The following is a 23410-nucleotide window of genomic DNA, read 5'->3' on the forward strand; positions in this document are numbered from 1 at the left end:
TAACGCTTACTTTGGAAAGTTGAACAACTTTTGATCATCATTCATTAAACTCTTTAACAAAGTCTTTGATCAACTGTCGCATACTTGTAGCAAATCTATCTAATTCACCTTTCCAGGTAGGTTCCCAGATAGGGGTGTTTCGTTTCCGTCAGCTTAAATACCCAGCCTAGACAGAAACCGCCTTAGACAAAAGGTCCCTTATAGATAGATTTAATAAAAATTTAATCTTTTATGGAAATCAATTTAATCATATTAAACTGATTCAAAAGATTAAAATTAGGTATCTAATCTAATTAGAACCTTGAACTTAGATCTATCTCAATCCAATTTTAAAACCCTTTTAAAACATGAGTTCGGCTAAATTTGCATGCAATTCTTTCTCATTGATTTTTGTTCTAATTTCCATTATAATGCTTATAACATGAAACAACTAAAACCATCCACAATGCGAAGCTACACATACAACACATTCATAACTCTTATAAATAAGCCTAAGTGTCATGCTCCATGCATTGTTCATTCATTGCTACTTTTATATAACACACTTATAACAAAGTAACGAACCAAGCATACATGCTTCCATACACCCTTATACTATAACTCTTATAATATAAAGATGATACATGAATATGTTTAATGCGTGCATAAATATAACTCTTATATTTCATGATGCATGCGCATGCTCTCTTGTAATTTCATCATGCCAATAACTATATTATAACCCTTATAATATATGATGCGTGAATAAAATGCATAACCTAAGATGGGTTTTAAATCTATATGTCATACACTATGGCATATAAACCAACATACATCTCATGTATATTAAATAAAAGTTGATGAACCGGGATAATTAGCCTCAAATCCTCAAAAAACTAAGCTAACTATTACAAAGGGCAATGAGTCATTGGTTCAAATAGGAGAACCGAGTCCTAAACCGTCTGGGCGAAGAACGCGTCTCCTTGAACGTGCAGTGTGCATCGTGCAACGCAAGCCTTAAGCGATCGACTAAATGATAACGATGCGGTGAAGCAAAATCATCTAAACAATCGTGGAGCAAACGTCAAGGTATCGTATACCGGGTGATCGTGCAGTCAGTGACTATGCGATGAAGCATGCTAACTACATGATCATTTAGTGCGCACGCCTTCAATTAAACGATGAGCATCAAATGCTCTACGTGATCGTTTACCTTCAGCATCTACACGATCGAGCAATCAACGCTACGCGATAGAGTAAACGCTTTACCCCATCGTTTAGCATTAGCTAACCGATTGTTTAGTAAATACTACACAATCAGGCAGAACTTTTCTACACGCCAAATCTCAACCATCATTTACCTTCAGCTACACCATACAACCAATCTTTGCTCTTCCTCCTTGATGAGAACCGCCATGCTTCAAAACTTTATCAAGAACGACTCAACAAACTTCAAACACTTTGAATACAGACTCGATTGCTTGTTAATTATGCACAAAAACGTAGGGGCCCTTACAGATTAACACTTTGTAAACTTAAAGAAAGCTTTACACAGAGGCAATCATCCCGTAAACATTCATCAACATATCCACAAACAAATTTAACTCTTAAACGCAATGCAGAAAACTTAAAACCCACCATGACTATAAAAAAAAAGTTCAAAACAGAAATGGTATTTGGAATATCAGAACAACCTAGCTCTGATATCAATTGAAGGAAATCAAACATGAGGATTTCCATGAGCAGCGGAAGGGATCGTTCCAGATTCCATTCGAATTGAACACAAACAATTACAGTCTAAAATGGAAACTAATAGGTCATGCACAAACAGAAATTACAACATGCTATACAGTGATACAGGGGATTGAGGATGCATACCTTTGAAGTACAATTCTTCAAGAATCCCTCGATCAGTCTTCAATGCGTCCAAAGATAGCAACATATGAACACAATGATCACCACACGAACAACATGAACAGCCAACAACCGAATCAAGTCTAACTCAATCCACGAACTGAGTAAGGACACCACCACAATAGTTACCTTGGTATTCTCGGTGTGAGAATCCAGGAGTTGTGGACTCTATATGATCTTGGCTTGAGGTAGAGACTAGAGGTCTACAATTGAGTAGACAATCAAGCAAGTGGAAAAATAAGAACACAGTCTATCGTCTAGACGATATAATCGATCGTTTAGTAAATGGCAACATATCGTATAGACTTAGCCACTCGATCATGTAGCTACGAACAGCTTAGTGATTATCATGTAGTCAACTCTACATGATTATTTAGTCTTTGAACACTATTGCTTTGTGAAACTCTTTCACTTGATAGCTTGTCTTTGTGAGAACTTTCTAAATGTTGAGTGTGGTGTTTCTTGGTAGTTAACAAATATTGATTAACTACCGAGACAAACCATTATATAGTCAACTCTATAGTGGTGTGTCTCGGTAGTTAATGAATATTGATTAATTTGGTCTAAAGAGTTTAGCCAATTAATCTCGAATCGTTGGAGCTCATGATCTGTAGGTCTATAAAGTCTCTCTACTAACTCGTAAATATCTATCTTGGATTAGTGAATTGAGCAGATTTGCTGTTCAAATTCGAAATTAGGGTTTTGAATTTGAAGTGTTCAAATTCAATTTAGGGTTTGATTAATTTTATTCAATATTATTAAACGTTTAATTTATTGAAATTGCACGAAATCAGGGAGATTGGAATATTTAAATATCGATTTAAATATTGAATTAACATGAATAGGATTCATGTTTAAATTAGGTCTTTAATTAATTTAATATTTGATATTAAATTATTATTTAACTATTTAATTAAATTTGTTAAATTAATTATTTAAATAAAAAAATTCAAATTTTTTAAATTCAAAATTCAGTTTTGATTTTAATTGAATTTTATTTTATGAAAAATAAATTTATTTTTGAAAAATGAATTTTTGAATTTTAAAAAATAAAATGAAATGGGAAGTTAGTGGATTAATCCAACATTTGTTGGATTAATCCTCTAATTAACACCTAGCTCATTATAATCAACTTCTTGAGGTGTCAATAAGCTGAGGATTGGAGTGCCTGCATGTTAATTCTTCATAAATATGCTGAAATTTCAAATTTGGAGAGGATGCAAGCTGAAATTCCAGAAACTCTGCTACTCTCTCCAAAACCCTCTTCTCTTCCCTAATCAATTAACCTTAATTCAGTGTTTCCACCACACAATCTGAGTTAGAGGATAGTAGAGAAGATCCTCTTAGTGGTCTACTGTGTTTTTGAAGGCTAATTTCGTGAATAGGAGTAAGAATTTAAAGAGTTTCATCAAAGGTAATATACTTATGAAACCCTATTTTGTATATCAGTTTGTATGCATGCTTTAAAACTCAAATTATGTGGAATTAGAGTGCTTATTGATTCTGATTTCTTCTGTTGCATGAATGTTTACTCTTTCAATTAGTATCAGAACATGATTTAAGTACTCAATTAACGTTAATTTGAGTTTGGTGGGTGAAGTTCTAAGAATGCATGTTTGGTTTACTAATATTGTTGAAATTCAACTTTGGCATTAGATATCTCTTTGAATTTGAAGTTTAATTTGTAATTGACACTTGATTGATGAGCTTATATATGTGCTCTAGAGTCTATAATTTTGTTGGAGTCAATGGAGTTGAAATTAGGATATAATTAAATATTGAAGCAAGTAAGGTCCATAGCAGAAACCTGGAGGAGCAGCTACTGCCAGGAAACGTTGCAACACTGCTCTTGATGAAGCTCGTGGCGTTGCAACACTGCTTATCCAAGCCCAGAAAGGCATGCACTCGTGAGCCGGTTCACGTTGGGTCAACCGGTTTGACCAGTTTATTTGACTCCTTGTCTGGATCAGCTCAAATTGGATCGGTTTAGCCTCAATTGGAGCATTGGAGGACCGGTTCAGGTGGTTCGGGTTCGATCGAGCGGTCCAACCTCTTTTTGAAGATGTTTTGAACCTTTTTATGCAATAATTAGTTATTATTTACTTGCTTAGGATGCCAAAGTTGAGCCATATTAGTGTTATTTAAATATTTATGCATGTGATGTATGTTATATTTAAATTAAACATGTTTATGCATATAATATTCCATGAAGATTTAAAATCCCACTACAGGAAAGCATGTTACATGCATAATCATATGTTATAAGTTAATTATAATATATAGTATGCATAATTAGGATTTATAAAGATTAATATAAGCGTTATATTAAAGTTTGAATGCTTTTGATGTTTGTTATGAATACAAAGCATGTCTATTTTTATAAGTTGTTAAAATTGAATTAGACATTTAAAATTTATAACAAAGATAAGCAGCATGCTCACTTAGGATAAAACCTGTTTTAATAGTTCAAATAGGTCATTATCTTATAAAATATGTTTACAAACTCAATCGGTCTATAATTCTGTCTAAGGCTAGAGGTATTTAAGTTGACAATTTACGGAACACCAGCTACTTGGGGATTATGGCCGAAATGTTGAGAGTTGTTAACCGGTTTTATGATGTTGTGTCAGCGGTGTGAGGTAATAAAATGGTTTTATAACCTAGACATCGTAGGTTAAATCCAAATATAAGAGTTATGTTTGGAAAAATCACATCGACTTAGGGTTTTTATTAGCCGAAATATACCTAAGTAAAAGAATACCCATACATTTAGAACACTTCAGTAAGAGATTAATAATATATACGATATATCATTTTTAGCTCCCACGTCCCCAAGAGTTCACACCGTGAGATCCATGCTCGGCTTCCTATCGCTTTTACTACGACTGCTCTATTTGGAAACTGTTTGCATGGGTCAATAACAAGGTGAATGGGGGAAGTAGTTCATAGTAACTGGGTGAAGAAAATGTGTCAACATATCCTACAATCTCTTTCATTAGTTTGAACCGTGAGGTTTTTAACTTGCACCTGCTGTCGTTTTTAGGTGGCACTAGCTAATCGTTAACCATGGCGATCCCCTTGGAGGGTTATAATATAGGATTTAGAACAACCCAAACTTCATAAATGAATAAAGTTTCATAGATCAGTCTTGAATATTGTCTTCCAAATCAGGGGCATATTCATACTATTTTATGAAATTTAAAAGTGGAGGATCAAACTTACAAGAGTTACTAAGTGTTAGTAAGTTCTTAACCAAAAATGGTAACTAAATGACTATAGATATAAGAGTTATTCTGGAGATAGTATTTGGTCAAGATTGTCTTGCTTCAGTGAAGAAGTATTCGACTGCCCCTAGGTAGCATCTATTCTAATTCACTAAAGTATTGTTGCAAATAAATAAAGAAATATGGGTAGTTTATTACTTTTGCTAAAATTGGGTTTAATGCAATAAGTTTAATAGAAGTTTTTTATATTTCAGCAATTTCCAACTCGATTATACAACTATTAGCTTCCGATAAATTTAACGGTGAAGGGTATTTAACCTGAAAATCAAACTTAAACACAATATTAGTCATTGATGATTTAAGGTTTGTTTGAATGGAGGATTGTCCTCCTCTTCCCAGTTCAAATGCTAACCGAAACGTTCGGGAAGCCTATGACAGATGGGTTCGGGCTAACGAAAACGCCAGAGTCTATATGTTAGCAAGCATATCAGATGAGCTTACTAAGAAGTATGAAACCATGGTCATTGCACTAGAGATCATGGCGTCATTGAAAGATATGTTCAGGCAATTGTCTTCTTTGATATGACATGATTCTATTAAGTACATCTATAACTCTCGCATGAAAGAGGGGACCTCTGTGAGAGAACATGTCCTAGACATGATAGTCCATTTCAACGTTGTGGAAGCTCATGGTGCTGTCATAGATGAGACGAGTGAACTTAGTATGTTCATGGAGTCTCTTTCGAAGAGCTGATGCAATGCACACTTCCTTTCACCTCTCACCAACGCATACTTCCTTTAGGCTTAATCAAATTCTCCTTCCTTGCTCCCTTTTCTAATGCATACATACCCTTCACAACCCCTAGAGAACTTTGCCTATTCTGCACTTAGGTACCCTTTTCCCCAATGCCCAACACCCCCCTCCCTTCTTTTCTTACAAGCTCAATGCCTAAACCTCTCCTCCCAACGCCAAACTTAATTTTTACTAAGTATCTTAAGGCAATTCACGCATAGAGCAACATTTATAATCAAACTTAGATTGGAAAGGAAAAATTGAAGGCAAAAGTTCATGGGCTTACAAATATGGTTTGGAGTCTCACTATTTTATCTGATTGTAAATTGTTGGTGGGTATGTTGAATAGAACGGTGGATTTGTTAATGGAGATGCGTAATATGATTGAGGATATTCAGTTGAAAGTTTCTTCTTGTAGAGATTGTCAGTTTCACTTCATGGGAGTAGAACTAAACCATTCATGAGTTGGCCAGGTGGGTTACATCTGGTGTTAAATTTTGTTGGTCATCTAATTTTCTTGATTGGTTAGTTTCTCCTTGTAAGAATTATCGAAGGATCTTTTGTAAGCCATCTTTTGGCCGTTAGTTTTGTTTAGTTTTGTTATCTCAAAAAAATATATATATATATAGATATATATATACACTTGAAAAATGATGCCAAACTAGCTCCGAAATTAATGTAACGAGTTATTTGATAAGTTACGAAATATATTTCAAAGGTAAAAAAGGGACATTAAGACACTCTTGATGGCCGATGATCTTTCAATTTTTCTTCCTCCCATTAGTGCTTTTTAATCATGAAAATTTTCTTCGTACCTTTCCTATCTCTCTCTTTAATTATTACCATTTTCTTCGTACCCATTTCCCTCTCTTTAATCATTCCTCTGGCACCATAGATATATTCCCTTTCTCTTTCTTCCAAATTATTATCTTGAAATTAATCTCAACACTTTTTCTTTTTTCTTTTAACTATCCACTTCCTATGTTAGTTTATAGTTATCTTTTGTAAAACAAATTTAATATCTCTGTGATATTCCCATTGTATCTTATCTTAAATAAAAATTAATATTATTACTTTATCAATTTTAATAAAATTTAACTTCAAATTAACGGTGATTAATTTTAAAATGCATTAAAATTACAAAATTAATTTGAACATTTGAAATTCTAAGGGGTATTTGGAGCCCCAACTTGAAGTTACACGGGTGGACTATTATCACTCACTTCATGTTTGTGGCTTAAAATATAATAGTGTCATTTTAAACTATTTATAATCTACAATCAACTGTAATAATATTATTTAAAATCTTTCTTTGTTACAATATTTATTCTTTTATACTCATCATCTCCTTCTTGGTTACCATGTTTACAATTTTTTACTACTTATTGACAAGACAATGTGTACTTGTACTGGACTGAAGACTTTTCTTTCAAATGATTTTCAATTTAGTCTAAGCATTTTTAGTCAGTGAATTCTTCAAAGCATCCTCACTTGGATGGAAATGGTTTTATCCGAGGCATCCTCCTATTGGTAGAATCGGGGATGACGTTGAGACTCATGGATTGCATGCTTCCAATTATGTTAGAAATTTTGAACATCCTATGACTTGAGATCAATATTATCATCATCAAATACATTATGCTAATGTTGAGCTAGTACCTCCTGAATCATCTTCTTACTATCGAGTCTTATATTTGACATTCATTTTGTTATGATCTAGCTAAACTTAATGAAATATTCCGTTCATAATCTTTTTTCAATTTTTATTATTATCTATTATTTCATTACCGATCATATTTGGCTTCTAATTGTTGATTCATATGCTTAAAGTCATAGTTTATTTCTTAAATGAGTTTGTTCTAAAACTTCACTATAAAGTTCATAATATTTTATAATTTTATGTGATATTCATCATTTTCCCCATAGTATGCATCTATATGTAAATCTGAGTTATCCACAAATAATGATATTTTTGTCCTTGCTCACGTGATATAGTGGAAATATTATTTGAAAGCATTGTGCCTAAATTTTGAACTTTATTTCTACTTTATTTTTTAGCTTCCGAAATTGTTTATTTAAATTTATAAGCTTTCAAGTTGATGGTAAACAAAGGTCCTCAACCTTTTAATGTTGTGTCTAATACATTATTAGTAAATTCTATTAGATACAAAACTAAATTTATTGTCTAATAGAATCTTAAATTTTCAATATTTTTTTAGTATATTGGTAAAATTTAAAAATTTTAGCGATCCAAATACTTTAGGACTTGTTTGTTAACTATTTGATTTTTTTTTTTTTTTGTTTTTTGAAAATTAAGCATCTAAACAAAACTTCTACCTACAAATTTCTTCCTTTGAAAATTAAGCCAAATTTTGAAAACTAAAAAGTAGCTCTTAAAAAGTTCTTTTTTATTTTGGAATTGGGCAAAGAAGTCAACCATTGTAATTTAAAAAGATACAAATCATTATAAGAAATGGGGAGGAATAAGACTTAGTTAGAAAAAAAAAACCAAAAACAAAAATAAAATGGTTAGCAAACTGGGCCTAATTTTTCTTTTTTTATTTTCAAGATTCAGGTCCCATTTGATAACCATTTGGTTTTTGGCTTTTGATTTTTGAAAATTAAACATATATATGAATTGAAGGGATTTGCATTCCTTGAAGCGGAAGTAAATGAATGCGTTTGTCTCTAAATTCATTTTATAGAACACAAAATTTAGAGGGACAAAAATATGGATAAACGAAATGAACGAAGCATGCTTTTCTACAGTGAAAATAGAGAGGAAAAAGGGAAATTTAATACTGACCCTTAAAGAACTATCTTCTAGCTTCCTCTCCCATTCACAGCACGAACTCAAACTTCTCCTCATAAACTCAGCATGTCCACAAACACAACAGTGACGAAGGAGACACCACCACAAGTTCTTCCTTGTTATTCTCAAGGTGAGAATCAATAGAGAAGAGTGGGCTTCTATGTTTTAGTTTTGGTAAGAAAGTTTTTCTTTGAGATCTGGTTGAGAGAAATCACAGAGAGAATGAGAGCAGGATGAAGATGTTGAAGAACATATGTCTCTCTCTTGTGTTTTCATGTATATGAGAGGTTAAGAGCAGCATTCCGTTAATTTATAGTTTGAGAAAGAATCCTCCACTAATAGAGTGAGATTTATCTAGATTCGAAAGCGAGGTTTATTAAATGGAATCCCAAATTGACTTCACAAACTTACTGAATCATTGCTTCTAGATGATTAACTACCTAACGATTACAAATTAGAGCTAATCAAAAGCAATCAATCATACCAACATGACTAATTTTTCTAATTATCCCATGCAAGATAGGTTGAAGAATGAATTCAAGATGAAAACTCTAAAATTCAGAATAATCTCAATAAAAATACAGCTCAAGTCTTAAGAATGAAAAAGAAATGGAAATAAACTACAAAGTCAAGCTAAGTAGTTACCTCTTAGCAATAATCAAGCTCCAAGATGATAAAAGTGGTAAGAAATTAATTTTTAAAGTAGATAGGAGAAGAAAACAAGTGAAGAAATGGAAAAACGACGTGATAACCTAACATTTCGAACTAAAACACGTTATAAAACAGATACTGAAGTGTCGCAATGTTACACAAGATAGCGCGCACACCTTCGTCAAAGTTCGTAACGTTGCAACGCTACCTTGTCTTCACGAGAATGTAAGGCTACTGCCTTTGAGCGTTGCGTAACACTTCTTTGAGCATTGAAGCACTCCGATTAGGGGCATAGTGGTTATTTCTGGTATTTTTTTCCTTTTTGTGCAATTTATCTCCAATCTTGGCTATTTTATGGTCTTTTCGCACTGAACGCCTTATTCAACCTCTTGTGCACTAAAGACCTATAAAAACATCAATTAAACTCATTAAATAGCCTATTGATCCCAAAATAAGGAGGGGAGATAGCACATTTTTTGTGTTATCACACACCTACAGTGCCGATGCATGACCCTTATGCCTGAACATTTGAGAACCGCACCATCACCTAACATGCATCTGGTAGTGCCTTTAGCCATAGAGCACTTAACCACCATCTTCCCCATGGAGGTAGCCCTCTTTCTTCCGCATCCTAATCGGTTTGCCGCATACACCATCTGACGCTCCCCCTATTACACACCACCCCCATCAATTGATCCACTAAGGTCCAATAGCTCTGCGTTGGAACCTATTGAGAAACCTGAAGAAATGCATCTTCATCTTAGTGAGCTGGATCAAAGAGACGAGCAAGAAGTCTTTGGACCTATTTTAGCCAACCTTGACCAGAGATAATTTTTGGAGCTGGATCAGCTCATGCGTCAAGAAGTTGATGTCACGTTGGTTGGAAGTGAGCCAGAAAGAGAGAGGATTGAAAGTGCATCAATCCCAACAGATCAAGAAATGGACGATGCACACTATGCCCTTATATTGGAAGTGAAAATGACACCTAAAGAAAATGAAGAAAGGTTGCAGGAATTTGGCCATGTAGCAATTGACCTTGACACATCCCTCCAACGACTTTCAAATGGAAATGAAGTTGTAACTGGACTTGTGGTTGCAACGCAAAAAGGTAGCTTATTCGATTCAAGCAAATTGGAACGTAGGCTAGAAGAGTATAAGCCTGCAAAACATGGATAGAAAAAGGGAGTTCTCTGAAGAGAGTTGAAGAAGAAAGCAAGAGCATTGGCCCGAGTGGCCAGGAGATATAAAAAGAAGGAGAAGAAAGAAAAAAGGGTGGCACTTGCATCACCTAAGCAAACAAGGGGGAGGAAGCATCAGTTGAATGACATCCTCGTAGAGAAGGGATTTTTCCCATAATGCAGTCCTCTGTCAGAGTACATCAAATATACCATCGACACATTGGGTTGGCACCAACTATGTGTCAGCCCATAAAAAATCTGGCCCCATCTCATCCGCACGTTCTACACAACGAATTCGATGAAGTAAGGAATACGGTGTTGGTGGAAGATTGTGTTGTTCGCTTCTCCCCAAGAATCATCTCAAACCACAAAAAATATCTTCACGGTGTTGGTGGAAGATTGTGTTGTTTGCTTCTCCCCAAGAATCATCAATGAAGTGCTCGAAACACAAGATAGCCCTGATCTTAAGGGTAATTGCATCATAGAGCAGCAAACTTTGAGCCAATTAGAAGATGCGGTATGAGTAGTGGCTAAGTCGGGGAGCTCATGGCAAATTTGAAGAACGGGCATCATGACCATGGCACCCAGAAACCTTCTCTTTGATGCCAAATTGTGGCTATACATGATAAGAACTGAATCATGCCCCACAACGCATGATGAAATTGAATCGTGGGAGAGAGTCTTGGCCAACTATTGTATAATGCAACACATACCCCTTGACATGGAAAAACTCGTAGTTTATTAGATCAAGAGTGTCAAGGGGAAACCACGCGGGAAGCTGTACTTTCCGTGGCTCATCTGCGTGTTATACGAATGTGCTGGCATCCCTTTGAGGGATGACTTTGAGGAAGTTGACGGGTTCATGGACATAAATCTCATAAGGCGTTTGTTAAGAGGGTCATCCAATCAGCTAAGCTTGCCTCCCAAACCAAAAACTTCAAGACCTCAACCTTTACAGCACAAGAAAAAGAAAACACGTGTTGAAACTTCTGAAGATGAACCAAGCAATAAAGCTTCACTTAATGAACATGAATCAGAAGCTGAGCTTGCATTAGACTATGAGGACACCAGCCTTGTCGACTTTAATCTACCTCTTCCCTCTTTAAGCCTCTTAGCCTTCACATCTTTTGTTAATGAACCAAATGGTCCAAGTCAACATGATGAAATGCATAGTGACCAGATTGGTGAAACGACGAGCCTCGACGGTCTTCTTTTCACTCTCTCTTACCTCTTGCCTTTTGACCTTTCAATGGTCATCTATAAGCCAACTGGATTGGGAACAAGCAATGCTCATACCACTAATAGTTCATTTGAGGAGATGCATGAACCACAACCTCTCTAGTCCAATGCATATACACCTCCTACCTCACAAGTGAACATGGATGAGCTCAAACAATTCATCCAAGCACAACTCTGAACCTTGGCGGCATAATGGAAGCTCTTTACCTGCAACAGGAAACTCTGGAATGCCAAAATGTTTTTTTGAGGGATTACTTGCGTTAGCAAATATAAAGGAGCCAAGACCAGTTTGATTTCACGATGTAGTATACTAATTAAGTCTTGATGGGAATGTTTGCCCTACCTCCACTACTACAGCACCTGCGCGATCCCCATAGATTCATGGATGAATACCCATCCCCTGAACAAAGGGACGACGCATTGGCCTCGTAAACAAATTTGAGGGTGTTGATCCTCTGATTATATTTTTTTGTTTCAACTTCTTGTATGCATTTATCCATTTTGAATTTCATGTATATATCTTTGCTATGAATGAAATTTACATCATTTTGATCCTTGCATTTGTCTTCAATACTCCTCTTATTTTTCCTTTGTCATTACTCTTGTGTCTTGCGTCGTGCTTTGAAATCTCAATGATGACACTAACATTTGATAACTCATGTGTTTAGGATAGGTGTAGAAGTCTAAATCTAAAATCCTCGCTAAATGAAACATATTCTTGATTTCCCATGCATGGCCTCACCTAAAAAACCGATAGTTGCACTCTCCATACTACAGATATATTTACTTTTCCATTACATATAATCAATCAATAATGCAATAACCCTGCACAAATTACTCATAAGTACTGTTGGGACAGAATTTCCATTTTGCCTCTGTAGTTACATCTAGCTTCTTAAGTACCATTGAACCCTCTAATGAACAATAAGTCATGGTCTAACTATGATCAAACCTCTCTCGGACCAAGAGAGAGTGTGGCGCCACATTATTTAAGCCCCAAAATCAGTCCTTAAGGGAGCAATTTATCTACTTACCAAGACATTAGGGAATGAGTTAATTTCGTATTGTGTAGTTGTGTTCCCAGGACCCTAATCAGAAGAATCCCAAAAATGGTAGGCTTATTGAGTCAGCGATCTAACCACTCTCACCCATAAAAATCAAAGGATTGACGACCCAAAATGTGATGTTCTTCAATTCTATGTTTTCTTTGAATCTTGATGTAGTTGGATTTGCATTTGTCTGTTGGACAGACAATCCTATCATAATTGCATGTCTCCACTAGTTAATTTCAATCTCGCACATTTCCTTGTGTTCGTCTATGCTTGAATTTATCCTGGTAGAAAAAGATTAGATGTGAATGCTTAGATTTATAGGCTGGTCTTGAATCTTGGTAATGCATGTTTAATCCAGATTTGAAGAATATGTTGGTTAATTGAATATGGCTTTTCCTGACATTTAATCGATGCGATTGAATCCTCATTCTTAATGCATATGATTTTAATTTTATATGATCGCTAAGAACTCAGTAGAATTAAAAGCATACAGTTTAATTAGGGTATGATCTTTCCGACCTTAATTAATAATTAGGACGCTTGATTGATTTTGATTTAATTGATTGTTGGACTGTGTAGAGATTAGTTAAGTCGAATTGATTTAGTAGTCATGAATGCATAAAATAGAATGTTTGTTTAATTCTTGATTTTCATGATAGAAATTGCATAGGATTATCTTTCTTCCTCTAGAAATTAGATAGGCCCTTATCCTAGATTACATTTACCCTTTTATTTCAATTTCAGGCATTTATCTCTTCCATAGTAAAACCCCCAATTTATCGCTCTAGTTAGGAAATTTGCTTAACGAAACAAATTACACATCTCTGTGGATCAACTTGGACTTACCACAATTGCTACGTCTTTGTAGTAATAGGAGTAGTTCGGTATATACAAATTTTTTTTTTTGATCTATAGGCTTTTGGGAGCGACACCAAAAGTTCTATTATCAGTCACCTATGGTCATCATGGTGAAATGTAAGTCTCTATTATGAATAGTGTTATATAATGAGACTAGTCATTTCGTGATCCGGTCTTATACAAACTCCTCTGTATAGAATATCTCGCTCACATATCTCTACATGATTGATTAGGATTAAATCATTTGTAGCACTTTACAACAATTGTAACATCTACAAAGCGGGTTATATTCGTAGTGTCACCAGGATAAGATATCCAGTCGTATCCATCTACTTCAGACCATTTCGGTTATCACTTAAACACGATCCACCTGTATATCTCTACATACATGTTTAAGCTATAGAAGATAACCTTGGATGTTAGTTTATTGGTTTGTGGGTTAATGATACTAAATGTCAAATTAAACATCTTATATTTTATTAAATAAAAAAAATATTTGTACATTACAATTACAAACTATTGGACCCACGAGATTCAAAGCATTAACCCCGACAAGAACATGTTCTTGAACAGATGCTCCCTTTTTCATACGGGCATTAAAGATGTATTTAAGAGCGTCATGTCAGAGTTGGGTGGACGGTTGTCCAAACATCTCCTTCAAAAGCAACATTGGACTAAAAATTGTCATCCTAAACCATTATTTAAATTAATATAATCCTTATATTAATTGAATTAATAAAAATAATTAATAAATTAATTATTACAAATTGACAATTTAATAAAATAAAAAAAATAACAAAACTGTTCAATCCACGCTCGAAGCCATGAACTTGAAGTGCTTGATGTGTGCATATCACGTTCGAAGCGTAATGACACTTTGGACTAGCATCGTTACACTAGCTTTTCTTTTGCCGCAGAACAACCTTATGCTTGTCGTAGCATTGCTATGCTCTACATCAGTGTGACAACGTTGTTATCAAGCATAGTGATGCTGGGGATTCTTCCTTACAACGTAATGATAGCATAATCATGTTGTGCATTACGCTCGAAGGTAGAATGCTTTATCTGCTTCAATTCATCATCTGTCTTGCTCCATTCTCACCATAAATTTCTCTAATGAGAAAACCACCGAACAATCAAGATGCAGTGTACAAATCCCATTAAAACTCTGAATTGATGTTCAAAAACTAAAATCAGAGATACAACCTGACTCTAATACCGATTGAAAGGATTTGAATCCCCAAAAAGTAAGCAAATGATTACGTTTGTCTCTAAATTGATTTTACTAAAGACAAAATTCAATGGGACGGAAACATGGATAAACGAAATGAAGAAAGCATGCTTTTCTATGGTGAAAAGAGAAAGGAAAAAGGGAACATAATACTAACCCTTGAAGAACCATCTTCTCACTTCTCCTTCTGTTCATAACACGAAGTTGAATTTCACCTCAAGAACTCAGAAAGTCCACGAACACGGTAGTGACAAAGGGGACATCACCACAAGTTCTTTCTCGTTATTCTCAAGGTGAGAATCAATAGAGAGGATTTGGCTTCAGTGTTTTAATTTTATTAAGGGATAAGTTCTTCTTTGAGATATGGGTTGAGAGTAATCACAGAGCGATTGAGAGCAGGATGAAGATGATGAAGAATGTATGTAACGACCCTAGTTTCCTACTACATTCTAGGACACTACTTCATGCATGCATAGGCTTAATCGTACAATTTCTTTTAAATCATCAAATTAAAGAGCCAAGATTTTATTTAATAATGCTCAAACGAGCAAAGATGTGAAAACATAATTAAATAATAATAAATAAACTAAAGCAAAGTAAATAAAAACAAATGAATGAAATTAAATAGTCAAATAATAAAATTGATATATTTTGCATAAAAGTGTAAGATGCCTAACGCCTAAACTAGATTTCAAAACATGATACTATATGCGGAAGCAGCGAATCGTCCTAATGGCCAGGTCACGGATCTCCCTTGTCATGCACCAGTCTGTCATTACTCTTACCTGAAAAATAGGAAAAGAAAAGGGTGAGTATAAAAATATACTCAGTAAGCGGCCCACTACTGGGCCCACTCAGTGATCTATTAGTCTATCCATTGGACCAAAAATGCACAAGGGCATCATAAACATAGGCATAGGCATAAGGGACGAACCCAAAGACACGCTTTCATAAGTAGTGACACAAAGGTCACAACATAAATACAAGGGGTGATCCCAAAAAGGATACCGTACATAAACATAGGATGTGGGCCCGAAGGCTCACACATGCGATGTGCATGGCCCAATGGTACACTAACAGTCACTAAAATCTCATATGGACATAAGCTTACAAACATCCAGTACATAATCAAACATAAGCATGCAATCAAGGCCATGACTCAGCATCAAACTTTAACACCGGTACTCATATTTCAATCAACTGTTTCACAGTCTACTCATAACTCATACATCAGTACTCAGACAATAGGCCTTAACACATTATATTCATGCTTCAACATTAGCCCACTATCCCCAGTTTACCTATGCACCTTATCACAGTATCCTCTTAATCCTTACGTCCAACTTCATTACAGTATGAATACTTTTAATTCAACACATCAAATTCAACACGAAAACCTATAACAGATTTCATCACTTCAAATTCAGCACAATAAATTCAGCACAAAAACCCATAACAGATTTCATCACAGTTTCACATGTGGCATAAAAATTTCTCAGCAGGCCTAACAACATCCTAGGGCAACCAGCAGTAAACCACTTACCTCAGGATACCACACTGTCTAAAAAAACCCGAGACCTTACTTTGCTCGAGAATCCTTCTACCCACCGCATGTTCCTGAAACCCAATCACAAATTAGGCCCAAGAACCCAAAAGACAGTAAGCTGCCAAAAGAGAACGAAAATACCCCCGAATAGTAGAAATCGGAAAACAACTGACACTGTTTCTGGTGTGCAAATGAATGAGGTGAGCGATCTAACGCGCGTTGGGCTTCGACTAATTGAGGGAACACTGACGTGCAGTGGACGAACAGAGGTAGAAGGGGAGCTCAGCGCGGCTGGAAAGACGGAGAGGCTTGCCGACATCACGATCGACTGTTACGGACTCGATCGACGACGGTGGAATACAGACTTCAATGATGACGACGATGGCTGTTACGGACTTCGTCTACATCAGGTCGAGTTGGTGGCAATGGAGAAGAAATCAGCGAGAATGACGAAAGATCGACGGAAGAAGCGCATGTCGACGATGGAGAATTGGTTGAAAAGATTGCACAAAGGCGAGCGGCAGCGTCTAGAAGGCTCGACGAACGACTGAAGGAAAAATTAAAAAAAGAAGAAGGGGGAGGGGAGGGGGAGGGGGAGGGGCAATTGGGAGGAGGAAGAAGAAGAGAAAGAAGAAAAAAAAAATTCTCTCTCGTTTTTTTTTTTTTTTCCTTTTTGTACGCAACCAAGCCCCTCTTTAAAACTCTAATTCCTCTGTCTTCCCAAAATAGGCAACAATTTCCTTTTTTTTTGTTTTTATTTTAAACTTTGCGATGTTACACTCTTCCCCCTTTAGTAAACTTTCGTTCTTGAAAATTCTAATCCTGAAAGAGCTCTGGATGCAGTGCCCCATCTCGTCCTCTCGCTCCTAAGTCGCTTCCTCAAACTGATGATTCTGCTACAGAACCTTCACCATTGGCACCTCCTTGCTGCGCAAAACTTTCACCTCCCTGGCCACAATTTGCGCGAGCTTCTCCTCGTAACTCAAGTTTTCATTCAGCTGCAAGGGCTCAAAGTCCACCATATGAGACGGATCCATTAAATACTTCCTCAACATGGAGACATGAAATACATTATGGACCGCGGAGAGGGACGGTAGCAATGCCAAACAGTGAGCCACAAAGTCGACCCGTTCCAAAATCTCGAATCGCCCTACAAAATGCAGGCTTAGCTTACCCTTCTTCCCGAATCTCAAGACACCTTTCATCGGCACTACTTTTAGGAACACCTTGTCACCTGCTTCAAACTCTAGATCTTTTCGCCTAACATCTACGTAACTTTTCTGTCTACTTTGTGCTACTAGCATTCTGGCCCTGATTTTCTGCATGGCTTCATTCATCAACTCCATTAACTCAGTCTCTACCAGTTTCCTCTCCCCAATCTCACCCCAGCGAACAAGAGACCTGATAGCTCTGCCAAATGTAAGTGGGAGAGCTTCAAACCGCGACATCCCAATGGTATCCTGATAGCGGTTATTGTAAGCAAACTCTGCCAAATGTAAGTGGGAGTCCTAACCCCTTGAGAATTCCAACGAACAAGCGCGCAACATGTCTTCCAATGTCTGATTTAAATGTTCTGTTTTCCCATCAGTTTGGGGGTGAAACACTATACTGATGTTCAACTGCGACCCTAAAGCTGCCTGAAGGCTCTTCCAAAAACTGGAGGTGAAACGAGGGTCCCTACTGGACACAATTGACACTGGCACACCATACAACCTTACTATCTCCTTCATGTACAACTGAGCCCACTTACTCACCGCATACGTGGGCTTTCCTAGAATAAAATGTGCCACCTTGGTGAGTCTTTCTAACACAACCCAAATCATCGAGAAACCCTTCACTGTCCTGGGCAACCTCGTAATAAAATCCATAGCTACGCTCTCCCATTTCCACTCTGACACATCTAATGGTTGTAGCAAGCCTACTATCTTCTGCCTCGGGGCCTTCCCCTGCTGACAGACTAAACATCTACTGACATATTCAACTATCTACCTTTTCATATTGGGCCACCAGTAGTATCATTTCACATCTTAGTACATTTTGTTACTACCTGAGTGCATCGAGAATGGAGAGTTATGAGCTTCTGCCAAGAGTTCTCCTTTCAAGCTATCATCTGTTGGGACGTACAACCGTCCTTGATACAAAAGACCCTTGTCCATTGACACAGAAAATTCACTTGCCTGACCTGACCCTACCTGACGACACTTCTAAACCAGGTCGGGATCACCCTACTGTGCATCAATAATCTACTGCCTCAGGTTGGTTGCACTAGTCACAACTGGGCTAGCTGTGAAGTGAACTTCCACACTGCCACTCGTTCCAGATCTTTACACAACTGAACCTGCTTAGTGATCAAGGTGGCCGAATGAGCTACCTTTCGACTGAGGGCATCGGCTACCACATTCGCCTTACCTGTGTGGTAGAGGATCTCGCAGTCATAATCCTATACTAACTCGAGCCACCTGCTTTGCCTTATATTTAACTCTTTCTGGGTGAAGATGTATTTCAGACTCTTGTGGCCGGTGAACAATTGGATCTTTTCCCCATACAAGTAGTGTCTCCAGATCTTTAGGGCAAACACTACCACTGCCAATTCCAAGTCATGGGTAGGATAGTTCCACTCATAGTTCTTCAACTAGCGGGAAGCATAGGCGACCACCCTACCATGTTGCATAAGCACACAACCCAAACCCTTCTTAGAAGCATCACTGTAGATCATGAAGTTCCCAGAGCCGTCTGGTACGGTGAGAACTGGAGCTGAAACGAATCTCTGCTTGAGGTCCCAAAAACTGTCCTCACAAACTTTTCTCTAAACAAACGAAGCTCCTTTCCTAGTTAGCTGGGTCAACAGCGTGGCCATGCTGGAGAAATTCTCTATAAACCTACGATAGTATCCAGCCAAACCCAGGAAACTATGCACCTCACTGACCATCGTAGGACGGGGCCAATTGGTAACAGCTTCAATCTTAGCTGGATGCAATGAAACCCCGTCCTTCGACACAATGTGCCCAAGGAAGGACACCTTCCGTAGCCAGAACTCGCACTTAGAAAACTTTGCATATAGTTTGTTTTCCCTCAGTGTTCCTAGGACCTTCCTAAGATGTTCCTCCTGTTCCTAGGACCTTTCTAAGATGTTCCTCATGTTCCTTCAGTGTTCCTAGAACCTTCCTAACGTTAGTCCAAAGTATTAGTGGATATAACATAATGTAAAAACAAAATTATAAATATGACAAAATTTAGATAGTCTATCAGTGATAGACAATATTGTTGGTAGGAGTCTATCAGTGATAGACTATATTATATGTAAGAGTCTATCAACGATAAAAGTCTATTGCTAATAGTCTTGGCTATATTTGCAATTGTTTTTAAAATGATGTTATACACTTGGTTATTATCCCTAAAAATGCTAGCTATTTCAATTACCCTTAAATCTAACAAACCATTATTAAGAATTCCACTATTTCATTTTTCTATCTTTTTTTCTATCTCATTTCTCACTTGTCTCTTCCAAACCCTCTTACCTTCCATCATCACCGTTTTTCTTCACCGTTCATCAGCTCGTTGAGGTGCATATCTCACCGTGCAGGAACCTCGTCATCAGCTTATTCGTTAGCTCGTGGAGGTGCAGCTCGTGTAAGTCATGTAGAACTCCGTTAGCTCGCCCTTCACATTCAAATCTTCATTCATTCTCTATTCGCTCATGCAGATTTCCTTTTGCTCGTTGTTCACTAGTGTAGCTCCATTTTCTCGTGCAACTCTGTCAGGTACCGGTCAACTCGTCGTCTTGTGTAGGTACGTTCATTGTTCAACTCGTCGCTGGCATCAGACTTGCAGATTTGGTCGTCTATTTGCCCGATCTACTCATGGGTCTTCAGATCTGGCCATGTAGGTTCGCTTTCAGATCTATTTCAATCTTCGAGCTCTTGGTTAGATCCGTTCAAGCTTGTCGTTTGTTCTATGGTGAAATATTCTTTTGTTTTGTGCGGTTATGATTTTCAATAGTTCTTGATTTCTAAATGAATTTACAAATGGTACGATGGAATAACCATTTTTTCTTTCTAGGTTTAAAGAAATGATTCCTTCCGCAAGTAGTAATGCAGAGCCTATGTACGGTGACAAAATTAAAGGTAAGGCAATTGTTCGGGCTCGAATCGATGTCCTTAGTTTGACTCTCACCAAAACAAAAAAAATTATAAATCACTGAAACCTACATCTTATACTAACAAGTCGCATAAGCGGCAAGCACGGGGTCGATCCATGGGGAAGATTGTATAATCTTTTCTTAAGTTAAGTTCAACTATGAAAGCAATAAAAATAGGGTTTTGATAAAGCAAGAAACATATTTGAAAATTAAAGAATAAAAGATAATTGTAAACAAAAGTGGTTCAATTTTAATTCTAGTTCAAGTTAGACATTCAATGCAATCCCTATCATCGATTTCTAAAAATTAGTCATGTAAACGAATTATGCACACAACTATTCTAAAGTGGTTCAAAAAGTGTAGAGGTCGATCTTTAGTGGAGTGACAGATAGTGAATGAAGCTTGATTAATTTAATTAAAGAGTTTAATTAATTAATCAAATATCATTGACGCTTCAATCTATAGGTCCATAAGGTTCTTTTGTTAACTCAAATAAGGTCAATTAATGAGAATCAAAATTAATTTTAGATTAATTTGAATTGATCAAATTAATTAAAAAGAACTAATTATATATGATACAATTATAAGAAATAAATATTAGAAATAAATATTCGAATGTGGCTCAAATATTAATTATATGAATGTAATTCATATAAAAACTATAGGTTAAAATTAAACATCACTTCCACCCATTAATCTATATATTTTATTGAAATGATTTTAGGAGTGTTTTTAAAATCAAAACCAAAAAATGAAAAAATTGAAAAAAAATAATAAAAAAAAAAACTTTCCATTTTTTTAAATATTTATATAGAAATTATAAAAACATTGATTAAGAAAACGTGAGAAAATAAACACAATGATGGAAAAAAAGAAAAACAAAAGACGAAATAAATACGGATCTCAAATTTCATAGTGGTTTAATTTAACCGATTTCAAAGAATCCGATGAATTCATAGTGGCAAAAACAAGTTTGTTCTACATTTCTATATGGGTCCCATCCCAAGCATTACCATTCCAAATTATTATTTAAAAAGGATGCATTTTGTCCACTATTTAGAAAGGTGTCTCAGTTTTATCATCATGTAATATTAAGTAATTTGCCAAATCTGAGAAGTCATAAATTTTGAGTAACAGAAAGGTGTCTCAGTTATGATCTCAAACCCTCAACAACAACAATGCATTCTCACAACATCCTTTTCTTCTTCTTCTTCTTCTTTACCATTTCATTTGCAGAACTTTGCAATCCAAATGACAAAAAGGCCCTCCTCAACATCAAAAAAGCCTTGAACAATCCCCACATTCTCACCTCATGGAAACCTGGAAAAGATTGTTGCACATGGTTTTATGTTGGATGTGATGCAAAGTCCCACCGGATCAACTCCCTCGATATCTCCCTCGATGACGATCTCTCCGCCCAAATCCCAACCTTCGTCGGCCACCTCCCATTCCTTACAACCCTCAGATTCTACAAGCTTCCAAAACTCATTGGCCCCATCCCACCTACCATTGCCAAACTCCATAACCTCGTACAACTTGACCTAAGTTCCAACGCTCTCTCTGGTTCAATCCCAACCTTTCTCGGCTCCCTCTCCAATCTCGAATATCTCGACCTCTCGTCCAATCGCCTCACCGGCTCCATTCCTAGCTCCCTCGCCAACCTCCACCGCCTCAACATTCTTCATTTGAACCGAAACAAATTGACCGGACTCGTCCCCGATTCCTTTGGAAATTTCAACGGAAATATCCCTCAACTCTACCTCTCCCACAACCAACTCTCTGGGAAAATTCCAGCTTCCTTGGGGAGAGTGAACTTCAATTTTATTGATTTGTCGTGGAACAAGCTCGAGGGCGATGGATCGGTGATATTCGGAGAGAAGAAGAAGACAGAAACTATCAACTTGTCGAGGAACTTGTTAGAGTTCAACATGTCGAAGGTTGTGTTCCCACAAACCTTGAATTATCTGGATCTTAACCATAATAAGATCTTTGGGGAAATACCGGTCGAGATTGTGAAGTTGCAACTGTTCTTCCTGAATGTGAGTTATAATGCGCTTTGTGGTCGGATTCCGGTCGGCGGGGAGTGGTTGCAGAATTTTGGTGCTTCCTCCTATTTTCATAATAAGTGCTTGTGTGGTAAGCCGCTTGATAGCTGCAAATGATGATGTTGAAATCACTTCATAGCTTCTCTATTACTGTTAGTGGTCTTTTTCTTTTCTTTGTGTTACTTGTTAATTATGTTGTGAATTTGTTCAACTGGGCCAAACTCCCAGATGTTCACAAGTCAGGACAAGGGCAAAGCATTAATCACCCATACTTGAACTCAGAGATTTTTAGTTAAACTTTTCTTGGATTAGGGTGGGAATGTAAGCCTAGTGACAATCTATCCTTGTTTAGTTATGTATTTTTAGAAGAGAAGTCAATTAAAATTAAATAAATTATTTTTAAATTTTAAATTAAAATTTAATCTTTCATCTAAAATTCTCATTCAAATGATTAATTTTGCATGAAGGATCTCTATTAAAGGAATATTCATCAAAACTAGTGCAAACGAAATAACATTACCTATCAAATTATCTATTTATCTAAAGATATAGTTGTTGAATGAGAAATTTTGACCAATCCCAAATCCATACGTGATTTCTCAAATTAATGATGAAATTATAGGCTATCGATTTCAAGACTAATTAAATGTCAACATGTGTTTCAAAGTTGAAATTGAAGACAAGAGCTAATAGACCCTGATGATGTTGCATGTTTTTGTCATGATCGTTTGATTGAATGAACTTATTTGT

General features: G+C 36.5%; 2 protein-coding genes across 2 annotated transcripts; one reads left to right on the forward strand and one right to left on the reverse strand.

Annotated features, from left to right (window-relative positions):
* Positions 1 to 17373: 17373 nt before the first annotated feature.
* LOC120073662 lies at positions 17374 to 18633 on the reverse strand. Its single transcript, XM_039026466.1, has 3 exons — positions 18525 to 18633; positions 18232 to 18423; positions 17374 to 17963 (listed from the first exon to the last, which is right to left on the reverse strand). The coding sequence occupies exons 1-3, from the start codon at positions 18631 to 18633 to the stop codon at positions 17374 to 17376; spliced, it is 891 nt and encodes a 296-aa protein (XP_038882394.1).
* Positions 18634 to 21673: 3040 nt separating this feature from the next.
* On the forward strand, positions 21674 to 22941 carry LOC120072820 (polygalacturonase inhibitor-like). The gene has a single exon (XM_039025331.1). It carries the CDS (start codon positions 21794 to 21796, stop codon positions 22775 to 22777), a length of 984 nt encoding a protein of 327 aa, XP_038881259.1. The 5' UTR covers positions 21674 to 21793; the 3' UTR covers positions 22778 to 22941.
* The last annotated feature ends 469 nt before the right edge of the window (positions 22942 to 23410 follow it).

This window comes from Benincasa hispida, chromosome 3, assembly GCF_009727055.1.
Source record: "Benincasa hispida cultivar B227 chromosome 3, ASM972705v1, whole genome shotgun sequence".
Taxonomy (NCBI): Eukaryota; Viridiplantae; Streptophyta; class Magnoliopsida; order Cucurbitales; family Cucurbitaceae; genus Benincasa; species Benincasa hispida.

Excerpts from the sequence above, each read along its gene's own strand:
- LOC120073662 (XM_039026466.1), bottom strand. The coding sequence starts at position 18,633 with ATGGACAAGGGTCTTTTGTATCAAGGACGGTTGTACGTCCCAACAGAT. Across the intron at positions 18,424-18,524 it reads TCCATTCTCGATGCACTCAG|GGGAAGGCCCCGAGGCAGAA; the intron begins GTAGTAACAAAA and ends GTCTGTCAGCAG. Across the intron at positions 17,964-18,231 it reads TAGGAAAGCCCACGTATGCG|AGTTTGCTTACAATAACCGC; the intron begins GTGAGTAAGTGG and ends TACATTTGGCAG.
- LOC120072820 (XM_039025331.1), top strand. The coding sequence starts at position 21,794 with ATGCATTCTCACAACATCCTTTTCTTCTTCTTCTTCTTCTTTACCATT.